The following is a 20,275-nucleotide window of genomic DNA, read 5'->3' on the forward strand; positions in this document are numbered from 1 at the left end:
TCCTAAATTTAACATGTTATGATTCAGTAAGTTCGGAAAACAGCACAGTTTCTAAAAATTGACACAAAGTGTCATGAACGACATTTCTGGGGTTTCCAGTATTTCGCTATACATGGATTAATCTTTTCACCTAAGTGAATATAGAAGAACGTTACCTTGGACAGATGAGACCACTAGAAAATCTGTGTCTTTGTGAAGCTCTGATATTTCAGTAAGAGCCATGCACAGGGCTGAAGCATCCATTTTTCACAGTGTTCTCTATTGCTATCAGCTGAATTCTGTACTGATACCAGAGTAAGTTAGCTTGTGGCAAGGGAACTTTGTTGTGCTTGTTTTGACTACCTCATCTAGATATTTCTATTTACATGGCCTAGGTCACAAGTTCTCTGGCTTAACATATTTGCAAGAGTAGCACAAAAGATTGCCATTTGTCTTATTTTAACTTATGTGCATTCATTATTAATTAGCACTAACATGGTTCTTTGTGGGGTAGACATTTTTTCTTTTTGTTCTTACACACATTTCTCCCCACAGAAGTTCTCTGAAATACTTTGTTCTGAGACATTCTTATAATAGCATGCAAATACAAAAATATAAGTTTCATTAGAAAAGAATGAATGATTGGGAAAAGGAATACACAAATTCAAATAAACAAAATCAGTGTGACTTACACAAAGATAAGGATAGTCTCTAGGAGAATGTTAAAAACTTTGCATTTGTTCTTGTTAATTATACACTTCATCTTCAAAAACAGGCAAAAATGTAGAATATTTTTCATTCATTTTCCACATATATAGTACATCTTCTAATAAAACAATCTTTGGGTTTAATAGAATACATTTCACAACCTGATAAGCATTACATTACATTGGAAAGTAAAATGGCTGTATCGTTTACTATGCTCCTATCATTTAATATAATATCTGTAACAGCCTGTGTGTTCTCACAATATTCTAACTTTACATTACTACAAACCACAATTTTATAAATTGTAAAGGTCTGTACAACCAGGAATGTATTTTAATACAGAAAACTTGACACTATCACTGCACTTTTCTTCAAAAATATTCATTCCTTTCTTTGACATTTTTTTGGCTTACACAACAGGGTGCCAAACATTTGTGACAGCTTACAATAGAAAAACAATATTGCTTTTAGTTAACAATGTTAGCTATGAATATATATTGACAGCATTTTCACTGCAGATTTGCTGCCAACATAATACAAAGCAAATAGCATTCAATATGTTGGAACACTCAGGGGAATTAAAGAGTTTCAAAAACAAATTTATGGCATTAGGTGCTGAATGCTAAATCTAATGAAAATGCAAATTCAGAAGTATCTCCCGCACATACTTCATGCAAAGGAATACAGTTTGGCAAAGTGATAAAATTAAGATTGTTTAAGTCAGGAGAAAATTATGTTAAAATGCCTCTGCTTGTTTGGCTTTTTATAAAGCCAGTTTTACCACAAAGATTAATATTTTTCCCAAAGTCTTTTGGCTTTGTTTCCTTGAAGTACATCAGAGAGAGATCATAAAAAAATCCAAATTCCAAATGCTCCCAAATGTTTTGAGAAAATACAAATACATAGGTGTATAATTTTAATATTTGTAACTTTACTGCTAAGCATATACAACCGCAAGCATCACTGTTCCCTTGAAAGAACTGAAGCTGAGTTTTGCTTTCAAGTCTGTATATTTACTATTATCTACAGAACAAGCAAAGCAGTGGATAGAAATTATGATTTAAATCTTATCAAAATACAGTAATGTACAGCAGTGTTGTAGTGTCATCTCCTGTATATTAAAACATATTTGTTAAACCAAACATTTATTGACAGTACTTTATAAGTGACATGACATTAATAGTTTTTAAACCATTTACAAAACAAATTAAGGTAGGTTAACAATACCGCACTACCAAGAAAGAAAAAATTGTTCAGATTTTGTAGCTGTTGAATATAATTTGTTATGAATTCTTAGATGAACTTGATATTTATTATCACTTATCTATATCAAGTAGTTCAACATTGATATCTAGCAGTGCTTGCAAGACATAAAAATATTATGTAAGTTTTAAAAGAACTTCTTTGATTTCTACTCACATGATCAGTACCAGTTAAAAATACAACTGACCTACAACGATCAGCATTCCTTTCCAGTATATTACAGCTGTTTTCTTTCTTATTTTCTGACATGGGATATTGCTTTTACCTGCTTGTGTCACATATTTTTAGTTCTTACTTTCACATAAGAATGACTGTATTTTATTTACCACATTTCTTATATAAAACTCTATGGGTTACCTGCAAACTAAACAGGCTGACTACACAAGTGACCGTGACTAGCAGAACTGAGAGGTGAAAGATAGTATTAATCAAAATTTTTGCAACTGCATGGGTTTTCTTTGTTTTAATTCAAATGGATTTAACTAAAACTTCTGATAACTATTTGGGAAAAAACCCTGCTCTGTCAGATACTCATGTTTTGCAAAGTTCTTTCCAATTAAACTAAGAACATTCTCTTATTCTTTAATCTCTTAGTAAATGCTCAAAAAACAGAAGTGACTAAGATTTAGCAATCTTGATATTTTCTTAGATACCTATAAAATTATATAGTTTGTGAAAACAAACTCTTCACAGGTTACCCTCCAGTCTGACTGAACTGTTGAAATGTATTTTGTACCTTCTAAATAACAAAGAAGGAAAAAAAAAAAGGAAAAGTATCTTATTTGTAGAACAATATTTGTATTTAACCACTGACATGTAAAATTAGTATAATCCATAATTATCAAACCCACTATAACATTCAACAACTTATGAATTTCAGGTCTATTAGAAAGCTGAATGGAACATATTTTAGGATTAAACTTGGCCATTACACACAGCTTACCATGAGACTCATACTACTTGCATTATATAGTCTAAGCAGCAAAATTATATAGTACTTCCCACTATGGTGAGAGAGCCACAACTCTACATTTAGATCCACAAAGAAAAATCAGGAAATGCAAGGCTTCACTTTTTGCTAAGCTAAGAATTTGAAAACATACTTTCTAGCACATCAAGCACAATATGGACCTGTATACTATAAGCATTAAATGAGTTAGTTTTTTAAAAGCTGAAAGACTCTTACACTGGTGAAGATGGAGTAAACACAGTTAATTTGTTAACATCTACTCTGCCTCTTTTCACTGACTGTCAAGGAAATCATATTTTACATTTTTTTCAGTATGTGCTTGGAAAGGATTTCCTAGTAATCTACACTAAATCTCACTGAAGGGTGACAACAGAAATCAATATGTGTCTCTGAAGAATAATCTAGCCAAACATTTACATTTAGAATATTCATTTGTATTTATGCATGAGAAACTCCTGGCAAAAAGAAATTCTCTTCCTGCACACATACAATCTCTTTTTATAGGCTGATTTTTATAATGAGCAGGCTTTAAATCAATAAAGTAAATATATATTACTTAAATTAGTTTGGTGATAAAAACAGCTAGAATCCATGTAAAATAACAATTTACCTAGGTAGGTAGCTGTATTAACCTCTGCTTCAAAGAAATTTGTTTGGTCCTTCTGCAGCCATAGGGAAGAGACAACCCACAGGGAACAGTTATTGTAGTTTCATCCTGGCTGTTCCAAACCCATGGAATTGCCATTCCACATGCCTGCCAGGAAGGATATTCTGTTTAATCTGGCTATTGAGGCGATTCTAAATCTAACACTGGAGGTACTCAGCATCAATGTCAAATTTCCAGGGGCAAGCATGTCCTACCATGAATCCCACAATCCTCTGTAGTCCTCTGATGTTGGAATTAGTTTTGCCCACAGAGTTCACAGAAGATCAGAATATGAACATACGACAAGATGCAACGCAAGCAGCATTCTACTGCCCTGCATCACCCCTGAGTATGACATGGTCTTGCACTAAAGTATGCAAAGGCATGTGAAAAACTGCTAGGAAAATCCGCACACCAGTGTAACATATTACTTATAAAAATTTTAATAAAAGTTTTCTGTGAAGCTTCATGTGAGTTTTCAGAAGGTAATACGAGGACAATGAACACAACTCCCTTCAAAAAACTTATGCTACACAACTAGAAAATTAAATAAGCGTTCTGTAGAGAATCATCATTTCAAGACAAGAAAAATACAGTCAGATATGCCATTCCAATAAAACTCTGTTACAATGTGCAAGGTTAAGGATCTGAATTCATGGACCTCAGTGTTCAGTTGGAGACTATTTATATGAAATGGCCAAAAATGTTGATAAAAATATTCTTCTCAAAGTTGAAAATTATAATAAGGAAGTGGTTGTCTAATTTGTTGTCACTTATCTTAGAAAATTATTAGGGAAAAAGGAGACTGATAAACAGAAGCAACAACCCTGCTCAGTGACTGGCTTAGAGAAGACAAATGTTTTGGGGCAGATTATTTATATTGCTTATACCAAGCTACTAAAAGCTTCAGAAAGATTATCCTTTCAATGACAACGCAAACCCTATTCAACAACATACACCAGATTTAGCAAAAATACATCCATTGTTTTAAATCTATACTGAATATGTTCCACTGTATATACATCCTTTAGTAAAAATAGTAATAAAAAACTCATTTCTACTTGAAAAACCTTCCAAGTTTTAGCTCCTACATAACATAATGCATATTTAGACTAGCATGTTATTCAGTAAAAGATGTCCAAACAAGATTATTTGATGTTGGAATAGTCATCTCAGAACAACCAGAGCAATGTAAGGTAAAATAATTGTCAAGTCAATCTCTAGCTTACACTTTATTGCAGAAATAAATTGAACTCTGCTCTAGCTTTTTGACACGTAATTCTGATACTAATGGGTTCAAATCCATTTCTCTTTGCTCTCCTTCCTAACAGGAAGCTTTATGTAATACTGTGTCAGAAATCTACCAGTTACTGGCTAATGTTTCCCTTAAATAAAAAGTCTGCCTGTAATAGTATTAACAGCTGCCATCAGTTTACAGTAATGAGCTACAGTTCATCATGGTAGTGCTACTATGAAAATTAGAAGCTTCTATGGAGCTTCTCAATTCACAGAAAAATTATCAGAGCCATCATGAGCAGTGGTGTAACAGCAGATATTGTCTATCTAAGGTTTACAGGCCAGACCCTAAACTGGTGTAACTGTACTCAATCATTATAATTGTACAGTTTATTATACTCTATTATGTATAAAAAACACAGCAGTTCTATTCTGAGAGTCAATATATAAACCCAGTGTTATTGTTCTTAATTTCTCAAAGCAAAAAATTGCATACTCTTTTTACAGAGTATTTCACAGCCTCTTCAATAGAAAGATTAAAATAATTTTTGCTGGAGGAAACATCATGATTTAACTATATATACTGTAATATCTTGGGTCACCTATACAGTGCAGAAGAATCTTACAGTCAAACAGTTAAAAAAAAAAAAAGATAAGTAGCTACAAACCACGGCTTTTTAATTTTCTTTGCTCCCTTAAAAAGTTGAAAATGTGTATCCTAATGCTTGATACCTCCAGAATTCTATAAACTAAGCATATACTTATAAGCAGTATAGCAATAGAACAAAATATTCAATTGAGATTAGGATGGGATTTTCTGGGGCATTTAACATTGTAGGAACTTTACTCCCTCTGAAATCAATGGGAGATATACTATCTCATTCTACCATAAAACAGACAAACGCAATTTTCAGTCCTAATGGCAAAAATAAAAAAAAAAAACTTTTTGTACAAAACTAAATTTGATGGGCCATTGAACATCTGGTTTTTTCCTCAAAAATACCCTTATCTGCCTTTCAAAATTACTGGTAAATATAGGGCATAGGCAGGTTTTTTAAAGCTTCTCCAGGCAGAGATGGGAGGAGCGTAGAAGAGGAAACTAAATAGACTAAAATTCACTAACTTGGACAAACTGTACGAGTAAGGGGAAATATGAAGTTTATAAAATCACAAATCAAGTGAGCAGATAAAAATTATTCACTATTTCTCATAACACAAAAATTATATTAAATATTAACCACCATATTTAAAAAAGAGAAAAGTACTTTCTACACAAACTGCATAATTAGGCTGCAGCACTCAGTGCTCCAAGATGACAATAAGTACGATCAGATTAGACAAGGATGACACAATTCACAGAGTCCACCTATGCCTGTTAAAAACAACAATCTGGAAGCAACTACTGCAATGAACCTGGTGACTTCCGACAGCCTGTACCTAATTTAGACTGGTGGGAACTCACAATTCCGTGGTACCACAACATGCAGTGCATGAGGAATAATTGTCAGACTGGCCTGCAGGGCACCAGGGTCTTCCTGTAACTTGTGCAGCATGCATAGGTCAGTTCTGCCTGTACCTTTGACACAGGAACTGAAAGTAAGGATTATTCTATACTTTCCTAGTTATTACTAACATTTTTTTAAGCATCAGCTACTGGCCATTGTCCAGATTAGGATACCAGACTCAACAGCTCCTTAATCTGACCTGCTGTGCCACCTCTTGACTTTCACAGTAAAGCCAAAACCAAGATAATGCCGTAAGTGAGAAGATGGACTCAATTACAGTCGCTGTTGATGGGAGAATGGGAAGAGCAGATGAGAATCTGAGATGCAGGGCAGTCACAGCAAGAATGACAGTGGATGGCTTTTTCACCATCTTTTCATTATCAGACAAGTCCCTTTCAGGGTCACAGGGCAGTTCCAGTTCCATGTTCTGGAGCAACTGGCTGTCTCCTGGAATAAAGAGTACTGACACTAGATGCTTCGAAGAAGATAAGTTTCCCTCTTTTAGTGAGGCAGGTTAGTTCAGTCAAGAGTTACTCATGATTCTCTTGGACAACCCAAGAACAATATGGTTTGAACTTGCAAGCCGTGAGTTACATTTGGGTGTCCAAGAAACTTGCTGAACAATGTGCTGAATGTTGGGATTAAAAATGAGTTGCTAGTTGGTAAACACAAGAATGAATCCACACTGCCTCAGAGGGATCTTCGAATGTGCGATCTTTTCAAGAAAGTACAACAATCCTACATCTTTGTGGCACTTGATGTCTGATTCTGATGGAGGTCATAGGAGCTCAAGATCAGTGAAAGATTTACCACTCTTCACAGCTCCTTTGCTCCATCTAACAGCTTCCACAGAAGCAAAGCAGAAGGCTCTTATTGCCTATAATATAGAACAACACTAATTTTCAGGAATTTGTTTATCCTCTCAATATTAAATTTCCTATTTTGTATTTCTTGTTTTCACCACCAAAACTCAAGTTTTCTCAAAGCTTTTTCTTTCACCTATTGCAAGGTACCAGATATGTAAAGACACTGTGCACAATGACCCAACACTGGGTTCATCTTGTGTTCATATGTTAAAATCACAGGCAACAATAATGAAGGAAATGTGTTACAAGATCTAGCTCTCTCGTTCCACCGCCATCAATTAACAGCAGGATAGGGGATTACTGGAGCCATATGCTTAATACACTAAACCAAAATCTGCAGACAGAATACTGGCTTCTTCACTGCTCTTTCCCAACTAATTCCAAACTAATTACCTCTTATGGAATATCACTACTATTTCGTTCTTAGACTTCCTTGGTGGCAAGAAAAAACACAACTTTGTACAATTTTTCAGCACTAGCTTCTCTTTTTCTGCCCTGTCATTTCAAGAGCAAATGGTTTCCCTCCCCCAGTAACGTGAATTAACCTATGTATATTTCAGCTTGTTTTCATCTTCAGGTTCCAACAATTTCTGCACGGTATCTCAACCTGCCATGGCTCAAATATAGAATATTCTGCATAAGAAAGATAAAAAAAAAATCTGAAAGCAGGAAAGTTTAAAACATTTCATCTTCATCTCTTCAATGTAAATATTTTTCTTTTATTTAGAAGTATTCTTACATAAAGAATACTTTAGTTCTATGCTTCTGTGTTCTATGTAAAGACTTTTCAGTAACAAAAGCAGAATGAAACCAGATTTGCATGGAAGACAATGAACACTGGAACTAAAAAAGGGGGTATTTAATCATAAATAAAAAAGGTTTTAAATTGAAAGAAAAGTAAGCATGTCAAGATCATCGCAGTGCTGATTTTGTTTACGGCATTTATAATGTATTTTTGACATTTTGAGTGACAGATGCCACCATAATAGGAAATTAAACACACCTGGCCATTAGTTTCCTGTAAGCAAAAGCCAGAGTTAAATCTGAAACATACAGTATGCATGCAATAATTACCAAACACTGACATCTAAAATGTTCTTAGAGACACCTGGAACAGAAAAAGTTTATGAATTTAACACTGTCTTGCCAAGAGAGAATATTTCATCAGGACAGCAGTTGTTTTGCTAATGCTGAATATTGTCTATGTTTACTAACCTATCTGTATTCATTACTTTTTAAAGTATGATACATGTCATGACAGCTTTGGATAATTTCATGGAGATGCACACTATATTGCACTTAGCAAAGCTTCACATGCACCCTCAATCTATTCCAAGCACAACTGAATTATTGATCCAAAATAAAATTATATGTACTTGAAAGGATTCCAACTTGGAAGAATCATCATTTATAAATCTAATTTTATACATGACCAATATAGGCACAAGTTTCCAAAACGGCAAAATTATTTTTCTTCAAAACTGCAGTATGCTCAATTGATTTTTTTTTTTTAAATGTTGAGATGAACATGCAATCTATTTTAAATGTCATCACTTTGTTTCTTATTTAATTAACATTTCATATGGCTTCCTCAGTAAATAAATAATTACTTCAGTCACTATACATATCATCTAACCCTATGCACTTTTGACTTACAATAAAATTGTATCACTTTCCAACCTAGAGATCAGCGAAACTACTTTTAAAAAGTTCAAAGGCTCCTTTGAAATAATCATTATGGTTTCTAATACACATTTCAGATAATTCAAGCCCTTCCCCTACAAAAAAGTAATTGATCCTTATTACCACATGCTATGGTACCATAAGATCTTACAAAATTTGCATCATTAATCTGGCTCCACCATTCTTTCTCCCATTTTTTTTTCAAGTTGAATGGCATGTGCTATATAAAAATAATAGTCTACTTACCCTGTAGTAACTGCAGTTACTTAAAAGATGCTGTCCAAATGCACTCAACTCAGCCTCTCATGTTTTCAAGTCAGACAGATATGTATGTATGCACATTTGTATATATAAAATACATGTATACACTCAAATAAAGCTTTAAGGAACTTGGCCAGTGCAGTATATGCAGTGCAACATTGTCGTATACAGTGATGCCGTGAAACTAAACAAAAACTAACAGAAAGTCCAGATTTTTGCTGCTTCTAGATTCCTAAATATACATCCCAAAGGATGCAAATACATAACTCTTATTTTGCCTCAACTGTTGTCACATTTGCTAGTAAAAACTAGAGAATTTTCAGTGAAAGCATTCTCAAATTCAGATTAAATTTATTTACCTGCATAAGAAACTGATTTTTCCTGATGAAAATGTTTCAAGAGAGCTTCGCTTCCTTTGTAATCTTGCTTTGAAAAAGAATTACAACTTCAATACTTCTGCAGTATATGCCTTTCTCCAAGGCAAAATAAAACAGCGAATGATAATGACTGATAAACCCAGCAGCCTTAGATGAATGTCAAAATTTAAATCTTGACCAAGTTCACCCACAAGAACTGAAACCCACTATTTGGTAGCTAAGAACAAAGGAAAAACAGCATCCATATGAAATAAATAAAAATTTGATACTGATCTAACTAAATCAATACTAAAATTACAGTAAGCAGTGAATTAAAAGTTATAACAGTGATTCTACTTACAGTTTCATCTTAAAGTCAAAATGGCAATGTGAGCTGGAAATATGGGATGACAAAACCCATTCAACCCTTTATGGCTTTGGGGGAATGGCCCAAGTGCTTTCAGGACACAGATGCAAATTTAGATGTCACTATTGACTGAAGGACCCCAATTTCAAACACATGAGCTAGCAAAGAACACATAGAAACATGGACTTGAAGAAAGAGGAGCTGAGAGCCTTCCTCACTGAGAGTTGACAAACAAACTAAAATTAATTTCATTTTACTCAACCAAATCGATGGACAGCAGCATGAAGACAGAGCCTGATAATTCAAACTAAGTCAGCTTGATACTTAGGTTAGACTTTGACATCTGTAGAATTGGACCAGATTTCCTGGAAAACTGTCATTTAACATCTTCACTCCAGTTGCCATACATAAAGTCATAGCAGAGGTAAAATTGAAGAGTATCCACAGTGTTTCTCAGAGACACCAGATACTCCGAATATCACTGAGGAACAGGAACTTAAACAAATACTGGCAAATAGATGCCTATTTGGGAACTGCTAAATAGATTCATAATTTTTATTTAGGGAAGTAGAAAGCCTAGGGAGGAAAGAAAAAAAAACAAAATTCAGACTTAGAGTGATATTGTTCTGATACAGGGGTTGGTACAGAAAATTATGCACAAAATCTCTTTCTGGAATTAGATGTATTTCTTGGTATTTTCACACCATCTATGCTAAACAAAATGCATTCTTCTCAGATTGATTAGAAGTACTAATTCATGAGACTATTGTAAAACAAAAAGGAATCAATCACAGAGTTTTGCTTACATCAGTAGTCAGCTGATACTTGTTTTACAACTGTTCTTGACTTTTGACAGGATAAAGTGAGTTAGAAAGAAGCTTCAAGAACTCAAATGCTCAAATCTCAAAGCTTTCTAGTCCTAACACATTTTCTTTTTAGTATTGGAGATTCTCATTCCTGCCAAAAAAAGCTTTAAACTACCCACCCATAAAACTTTGCATGAAATTTAAATACAAATATTTAATTTTCTTTGGTAGTAGATCAACCCAGCAGCAGAGATAAATTCAAAACTCACTCGTTCTGGTATGTTGTTACATTTATATTACCCTATGTTTATTTGCATGAAGTTTTTCTTTTATGTCTACATCCATGTCTTACATTACTGGCAGTAACAGTAATAGATATAAATTTCTTCCACAAAGTTTTCATACAAAATTTAATTTAATTTTAATTGTTTACTATTTAATAAGCACACAAAGAGAGAGGAAAGGAATTAGGCAAGTATGTACATTTTCTCTAAATAGCAAATTTAAAACACTGTACCTTTTTGTAAAATAAATGCTATAGTATGCTAGATACTAAGGTTCTTTTAAAAGCTAACCAAAATCCTTGTTTAAAACCAGATTTATAAGAGCAATATAAATTTAAAGCTTATCTTTTCAGCAACGCAGACCTTGTCTTATGCTTTAAAGATTCTGATTTGGAACCAAACAATATCACACCACTCTCAACCTGAGTCCCAGTAAGATTCTGCTGTGTTACACTGCAATGGTTGTATGGAGTACAAAAATCAGTCCAACATAAGCATTCTTAGTAATCAAGTTCTTATACACATTATATTCAGATATGTCAGTGAAACCGTCTAAGATGATGGCTTTGTTCAGATTGCTTATTAGTTCTATATGCCTATTTGTTATAAACTTCCAAATTTCAAATTTCTAAATTTAAATTCATTAAATGTGCTTGGATAGGCAGTGCATAGGTATCAGTAACCTTTACCTTTAACCTCTTAAAATTAGATGGTTTTCAAGAAAAGTAGCAGAAGTGAGGAAACCAAATAAATTTGTATGACACAACAAAACTGGTACATGAAAAAGATTAGGTTTTGTCTACCTGTGTAAAGGTGAATAAAATACCAAAATACAGGAAGAGGTAGCATCATTCTAGCACTAAAATTAACATAAGAAGAGCACATAAAGATGGGTAACAGCTGGGGGCTCCCTAAACAGGCAAAATTCAAATAATCTAGCGATTCTCCTTGTAAATTATTATGAAGAGCCATTTAGAGAGATTACAGGAGCTGACCAGAAGAGGACTAATACATTATTAATGCAGACTATTCAACAATGAATGATTTATGCCTAATTTCGTAAGAAGGTATATACATGCCTAATTTAGTAAGAAGGTATATGTAATGAAACACACTACAGAAAATATATATTTCAGATTGGTTATGAAATGTTGCAAGTCAAAAAATGCTTCATAGAAGTCTTCAAAATTTCAGAACTGTACTCCTTCATAAAAACATCTGCACTTTTATACATGCATTTTCCAAAGCTAGGTAAATGCAATATAGCCTTTAATGCACAGTAAAGAAAATACCTGTCTTCTAAAACGAGAAACTGGAAAGACTGTAAGATGTTATAATGCATCTTGATACTAGTAACTTAAATCACCAAATGACAGTAGAGTGAAGAATGTCTGCTTAAGAAGAAAGTAAAAAGGTAGCCTGTTTCCAACTTTAGACTGCTTTTGATGTCAGCCTTACTCCATCTGACTTTGGAGGCAGCTTCTGCAGGAATTAACTGCACGAGATGAGTTCTTAGGCCAGAAAAAGAGGTCGAGTGCCTCAAATCATGCCTGTTTTTCTTTTCTCCCCGCCCTGCTTCTCCAAAATGTATCAATTGGTCTAATAAAAGACATTATCTGTTCCTATACACATATCACTCATATCTTTAAACAATCACAGCTGTAACATCACAAAGAAGCAGTTGTCCACTAAGGATCATCAGGTTGTTTTAGGACAGTAGTAAGAAGCCTGAACAAACTATAAAATCTAATCCCAATAATAGATAGTTCCTGAAAATCTAACCAATTAAACACAACAGAGATTTTACAGCCATTTTTATTTTACATAACAGTGTAGGACAAAAAAGAGAAAACTCTATAATGAGAGCTCCACGTGTTCATAATAATGTCCAGCTATGATATTACCTGTCTTACCTTGGCATCCTGTTTAAATTTCTGAAGAACAGGCTATCCTTTTTCCTGATCCATACATATACATAACAAAAAAACCCCCAAAAAACGGGAGTCAAAATTCTAGCCTCAGTCCAACAGAAAGAATGCCTTTGAAGTAAATAACATTTGGTTCTTTGATTTTAACCTCAATCTGGATTGATTTATTAACTGTAAGTAATGATCAAATCCTAGCTGCCAAATATCCATTCTTCTCCTCTATCCTTCTTGGTATATTTTGTCAGTACCTTTGTGATGAAGAACTCCAAATGTGTTTATCAACACTTACAGAACAAAATTTGGCACTATTAGGAAACCCCTTCTGTTGGAAATTCTTTTTTTAATCTCAGTGAAAATACCATTTCTGAACATGATTCATCAGACAGCAGAGTTGTTCAGGGTACATACACATACAGAATATATCATGCGGCCTAGATATGCATTACGTGTTGGTATAATATGGTTGGTATTTGTTAGAGTAATTAAAATCCTCACAGATATTTCTAATCCTTTCATCCCTTTGTTGTAATCAACTCTTATCTCCTCACAAATTCCTCAAAAGTAAATTTTCCAGGACAGAAATAATCTTTTTCTAGTGTGGATACAGTATGTGGAACAGTGAGTGCCAGCTACTTGAGTAGAATTTCTGGCTATGGCCCCCAAGAGAAATAATCATTCTTTTCACCTGTAAAATCCTCCAATATTGGTATACTGGCATATTTTTATATGTACACACATTCCTTTTTCCCCCCGAATCTCAAATGAATCACTGTTGCTACTAACACCTTTAAAGACCTTCTAGCTCAGAAGTAATCATGCACCTGAAGCACTGTCTATTTAAAATACTTGAAATGCAATTTGGAGATGACATTTGTTCATCCAATTTCCGGTTCCACAGAGAAGGAATTTAGCAAAATTGTAGATGGTGTTGTAAGGGACATGGTTGAAGTTAATAGGAAACAAACCTCACCCAATAAAGGACATTATCCAGAAACAGACAGCAGCCTGTGACACGTATATAATTAGAGAAGTTGGAGGCTTTGCCCGTGAGACCATGTGTTCCACAGCAAACCCTATTTTCTTCATTCTCCCTTTCATGGTTATTGTAAGTGTAACCATTGCATGATTATAGTCCTTACATATAACATATCAGTTTCTTTTTGTTTTTTCCAATATTGGTGTTAATTGCATTCACTGAACAAATGACAAAAAAAATACACAGTTCAGATCTTACCAGACCAACTGACTTGCAAGTCAGAAACCATATAAGGAGACCAAAATACCAAATTTTACATCTCACAGGTATCTTATATGATGGTTCTTTTTTCCCATAAATATAAGCCATTACCTATTTCTTTTGATTTTTTCCTTGCTAAAGAAAGTATAAAATAAAACTGACAACATAAAATGTCTGACATAGAAGTCCAAGCCATAAGGAGGAAGAAGTTAATCTACCAACTTCCAAGTAAAAAAAAAAAGTCTACTGGTTCTACTGTAACATAGGGAAGTGAACATCAAAAAAACCAAGTATCATAAAACTCCAAAAATGATTCTGAAAAGATTAGGGCTGTCACTGCTATGCCACAGAACTTAGCTCTTGTTACCGAAGCACAACAGTAACCTAAGACATACGTAACAGGAGGAAGGAAGCAATCATTCTGAAAAAGCCTCATGTATGATAGTGAACAACAAATTAGGCATGAGTTTCCATAGTGATACAGCAACAAAAGGCTGCTGCAATTTTCAGCTGTCTATACTGAGACAGTAACAGAGCAAAGGGACTAGAGTCCCCTCTCTCTAAGTCGGGATGTTAGCGTACTCGGAATTGTCCATTAAATTTTAGTTCCACACTATAAAGAAAATATTGAAGGAACTGGAAGAGGAATAATAATAATAAAAACAAGAAGTTCTGCAAGAAGCAAAACTACTAAGTGCTATAGATTTGGATTTCATGGTTGGATTCTCTGGTATCTTAAAAATGCAAATTCCAACGAGTACTTTCTCCTATGCATCTCCTCTGTGGATTCTCTGATGTTTAATAAGAAATGATCTCACACTGCCTTTCAGCAGTGGGAACACAGACAGGTCTCTTGCCCATCTGGCAGCCTGCTCTCCTGAAACTTACAGGAATTCCTGTCCAGTGGTGTTGAAACTGGCCAAGAGTTAAGAAGCTATTGAGGGAGAAAGGAGAGGAGAAGGATCAGCAGCCACACAAAATCCACACAAGTAGACAGTGTGATCATATAAGCTTTGTTTCCCTGGGAAACTAGGCTAATTATCAAAGGGCTGGAGAGATTCACTTATGATGAGAGTCCAAAGGCCCCAAAGCGGAAAAATACTTAAGCACTTAAAGGTAAAATGCTCTGTTGGATACAGGGCTGAAAGAACCAAACACGATAGCTAGGTTGAGACACAAATGATGAGGAATGTTATAATTTACAGAAATATAAATGTTAGCCAAGGATGATGAGGATTTATTTGTACCAAGAGGAGCTATTACTAAGCAGAATTGCAACTGGGAATGGCGGGATTAAATAAAGGAAAGCTTTAGGCTAAAAATAAGCAACACTGTGAGATGAGTCTATAGAACAGTTTTGAGACATAGGAAGTGGAAGCTCCATGCCTTAAGAAAATTAAAACTGGAATGTTAAAAACCTGTTCTCTACAGAACAATAATGCGTGGACGGTAAGATTGGCAGGAATCTCTAATAGGTCTTTCTTTTCATTTATCACTAGATTAATAACACAAAATACTGCACTAAACATATAGTAAAAACTGCACTACTATCCAGTAATAGAACTGAAACCTAAATCAGAAATACGTACAGGACAATTATGTGTTCCTAGTATTAGTATGGCTGTTGTTTTTACACTGTGTCTTTTTCGTTCACTTTTTTATCCATTTGTCCACTGTTGGGTGCCAATGATTGGTCTGATGCAACAGGAGAAAAACAGAACAGATGATTTCTAATTCAGGTAATGAAAGGAGGTTTCTTGTTTTCATGATTTCTAATTCAGGTAATGAAAGGAGGCTTCTTGTTTTCTCATGATACTCTTGAAATAAATTTCTTTGTGAGTAAAGGCTTTAGTGTGAAATGTCAGGCAAAACTGGAGATATTCTTATAATGAGAAGAAAATCTTCAACATATTTTCAAATCTAAGTAAATAAAGTTGTTTAAGAATTTGAAGTTGAAGGAAGAGGAACAATGAGAAGGAAATGTAATATAGGCAATATATAAAACTAATAAAAGTAGCTACTCCTTTTAAGTCCTCATCTAAATGGCTGAAACCAGACCTAGGATATATAAATGCATAGATCTGCCTTCGTCCCACATCGCCTATATGATACATCAAAATTAAATATAACATTATACAGGTAATTATTTATATAGAGTTATTAAAATATCTAATTTTACACATAAAGTGATCAAAGTTGCTCATGTATTAGTGCAACATTTTTAAGCAATACTGAATGGTATAGGTTTCCTTGTTATTATTTTCTAGTAAAACATAAAAGAAAATAATCAAAATGCACAAACCAGATTACACAGTATGTTTGATGTAGCAATTTCTAACATTCATTTAATATAGCTGAGCTGCAATGACTAATACTGCCCATGTCCGCTAGTACAAAGACCTAAAAAAGGTTCCAGACTACATTACGTTCATGCAGGTCTCGTTTTAACGGAAATTGGAGAGATGAAAAAAAGATTATAGAAACACACATTATAAAAACAGACCTCACAAGTCAAACTTAATAGTGAAAACATTCTCTTTCATGTAGACAACCATGAAAACAAATATCCTGTAAGCACTAGATATATATTGTATCTTTCTACCAGATCTCTTTGCCTCCTTAAGACAGATTCCCATTCATCTCATTACCATCTAATTTGATCATAGTTGAGTAAGGCATAGGAGGGGAAAGGGTCTGTCTGATAAAGTATCAGGCTCCAGGAAGATAGATAAACAATTTCATGATTTCTAGTTGTAACAGGAATGGTACAATGGTGGATATTAAGATATTACTCTCGTAGGAATACAAGTATCAAGCTTGTGCAGTTTTTTCTCTTACTAAATACGTTTTCTTTCCATTAAGTGAAAATGACAGTCTGACTATGATAAACTAAGACAGAATGCCAGAATAAAATCCAAGGTACATGTGAAAAGTGGAATTAAATCTTTTTTGATTTGTCAGTGTGAAAGTTAGTACATAACTTTTTTGGCTTAGCTTAAGACAAGTGAAAAAAGAGAGTAAGGAAGTTTCTTTCTCATGGGGTATTTTTACTGCAAAGAAACATTGTTTAAAAGTAGGTGAAAGAGGTGCCTATCAAGTTGTTTCACATTTAAACCTCCTCTTTCACAAGGGACACATTGGCAGGCAACTCCTACCGCAAGTCCCTGGAGTAATGCCTGTTTGCAACGCTACCTCATTGTTCTACATGTATTAAATGAAGGCTTGAGTGATAATATTTGAACAGCTATGATGGACTTCTTTTTCATATTTTAACACATATATTTGGTTTGTATATATTAACACAAATATATAGCAGCCATTACTAATACAACTCCTGTTAGGTCGCAGATCTTATTCTGTCTTTTTAATTACTTCCTGTCTTGGATAGCTGAAAAACGTGGTGATATCCACTCATGCTGATACCTGCTTTTACTTATAAAAATTCAAAGAACAAAAATATATTTTACAGCAAATTTTTAGTTACAAACCCTGGATGTCATCTTTTTTGTTTAATGAAATATATTCTGGAGTAAGCAATTTTTAAAGCTATCATACCATCAAATTTAGTATCACTTACCTGTGATTCTTTTACATTTTCAACAGTGAAGTTGAACCAAACTCGAAAGCGTGGGTTACACGTGTCTGGTCTAATGAACAGGTCGTACTCAAACTCCGTGATGTTGTCCACCCGTCCAAGGTTACCTACCAAGAACATATGAAAAAGAATCCATTTGAATAAATGGCTGACGAACTCTCCAGGAACTACACTGAGAAAAGTTTTAAAAACTTCTACCTCTGGTGGTTAAAATATATAAGTATAATAAGCCTTACAGCAGTTCAGAATTAGTTTTAAAAGACTTAATCATAGTCACAAAATAAAATACATACCAGTAAGCTACATGCATATGAATACACCAAAAAGAAGACAACATGGATTTTTATTATTCAATCAAATTGACTTTTTGTCTTGTCTTATCTGAGTATTCCAGTTAAGTGTCCTAACATCTCTTTAACTGTTTCCTTTTTTTTTTTTTTTCACTTTTCTGATAATGTCTCTGCACCTCTTTTAGCCCCCACCTGTATGAATTTCTTTCTTTCCATTTGCTGCTCATGTTCAAGCACCTCTAAGATTAAAGAGTCCCCAGATTTCCACCTGGCCCCTCTGGCTGGTGCTCTGAGCGTCCCTCTGTCCCCACAGATGGGCCAGCCTTCATCTCCTTTGTGATTTAAAAGCTATTTTTATATTTTTCCTTTACCATTTGCAGCCACTATCACCTCCTTCCAAAGACACAAACGAGGCTGTAAGATTTTGCCTCAGCTTTTTCCTGGTGAATTTCATGGAATAATATTTTCAAATATAGTCAAAGCTACATTGTCCCCTATGGCATTATTCAGCAAGCAACCGCACTGGCTATAGAAATGAAGTTCAGCACTGGGAAAACTTGCTAAGTGCTTTTAAATTGCTAAATTGGCATTTTTCCTCTGAAGTGTGCCAAGATTTTTAAAGACAGGGTTTAGACTGTCCATTTCACTTATACACTAGAAAAGTAAGACTTCGCATTTTCCTGATCCAATCCAAAACCCATCTCATCAGGTCTTGTAAGACAGGGCCATGCTTTAGCTCACATGCTAAATTACACTTATTAAAAAAAATAGCACTGTAAGATGACCTGGTTTTATGGTTTCAGATATATTTTGGGGTTTAGATATATATTTTTGGGTTGGATAGACACTGTTGGGCTGAAATAGTTATTTATAACACTATTTGAGCTAAACAATTCCCTCCTCAGCAAGCCCCATTTCAGTCCGTATGACTGTTCATTGGTAACACGCTACTCAGTAGGAGCACAAGCACCAAAATTTGGCTGATCTGCTGTTCTGGGGTGGAAAAGAAGCAGGAAAAAACATTTTCAACTCTGTTCCTCAATATATTTGCAGGATTCCTTCCTTATCCTAAATTGTTTCTAGCTTTACTAATTGAACGTTTTTAATCTTCCCTATTTTTAATGTTATCCTCTACTTTCCTACCCACATTCTTCTTTTCAGAAGAAAATTCTCTTCACGGATTCCTTCTGCAGAAAACCGCTTCATGCTAACAATCTGTTCCTAAACACTTGCCTGAAGGATACATTTGGCATATGAAATATTTGAAAAAAACAGCAATATTGTACAGCTAGAATACCTTTGCCAAATATAAATAATGTCATCTGCTGTATCGGGTGCCCGTGCCCAGGTTCCGGCAGCGGGGGCTGCAGGGCTGAGCTCTCTGAGGAGAGGCTGGGGTGGTCACGGCGGGTTCCAGACGGTTCCAGCCGGCTCCACAACGGCCCGGCCCCGGGGCACGGCGGAGCCCGTCAGCAGAGGTGGCGGCACCTCGGTGAAAACGTATTTAAGGAGGGGCAAAAACACCACGCAGGCAGAGCACTGAGGGAGTCCGAGGAGAACCGGGGTTCGAGGAAGAGGAGGGAAGGGGGTGCTCCGGCCGCCGGGGGGGAGACTCCCTCCCCCGTGTCCTGTGGGGAGAGGCGGGAGCAGGTGGGTGTCTCCTGAAGGAGCAGCGGCCGCGGAGGCCCCGCGCTGGAGCAGGCTCCCCTGAGGGGAGCTGCGGACCGTGGGAAGGGCCCGGGCTGGAGCAGGGGAACGGGGAGGAGCGGCAGAGAGGAACTGCTATGGACTGAGCGCAGCCCCACAGCCCCTGCACTGCTCCTCCTGGGGGAGTGAGGTTGATCCTTGGAAACAGGGAAGGGTGGGGGGAAAGTGGTGTTTTAATTTCTCTTTGTTTCTTACTATCCAGGCCTATTTTAACTGGCAATAAATTGGTATTGCCTTAGTAGAGTCTGTTTTGCCTGTGATGGCAATTGGTGAGCGATCTGCCCGTCTTTATCTCAACCCACGAGCTTCTTCATCTCATCTTCTCCCCCCGTCCTGTTGAGGAGGGTGAGTGAGAGAGCGGTTGGGTGGGTGTCTAGCAGCCGGCCAAGGTCAACCCACCACGTCTGCCTGACTTTAGCCTAAGTCCCTTACTCATCTAAGTGCACTTTCTGCCACAGGGGTCAAATCTATCACTGCTATTCACAATGGAACTTGAATCTTAATGTGAACTATTCTTTCCTACAGATTATTATCCAAAGTAAATAACAGTGGTGAAATCAAGCTATTGCATTGTAATACCTTTAATTA

General features: G+C 35.4%; 1 protein-coding gene across 1 annotated transcript in view; it reads right to left on the reverse strand.

Annotated features, from left to right (window-relative positions):
• The window catches only part of AGBL4 (AGBL carboxypeptidase 4), a 981,249-nt gene that overhangs the window by 912,885 nt on the left and 48,089 nt on the right, over nt 1–20,275 (reverse strand). The window contains exon 3 of the mRNA XM_075508731.1: nt 17,673–17,797. Coding sequence (XP_075364846.1) covers nt 17,673–17,797 — 125 coding nt within the window. The remainder of the gene's footprint in view (nt 1–17,672; nt 17,798–20,275) is intronic.

The sequence above is a fragment of the Mycteria americana genome, chromosome 7, assembly GCF_035582795.1.
Source record: "Mycteria americana isolate JAX WOST 10 ecotype Jacksonville Zoo and Gardens chromosome 7, USCA_MyAme_1.0, whole genome shotgun sequence".
Taxonomy (NCBI): domain Eukaryota; kingdom Metazoa; phylum Chordata; class Aves; order Ciconiiformes; family Ciconiidae; genus Mycteria; species Mycteria americana.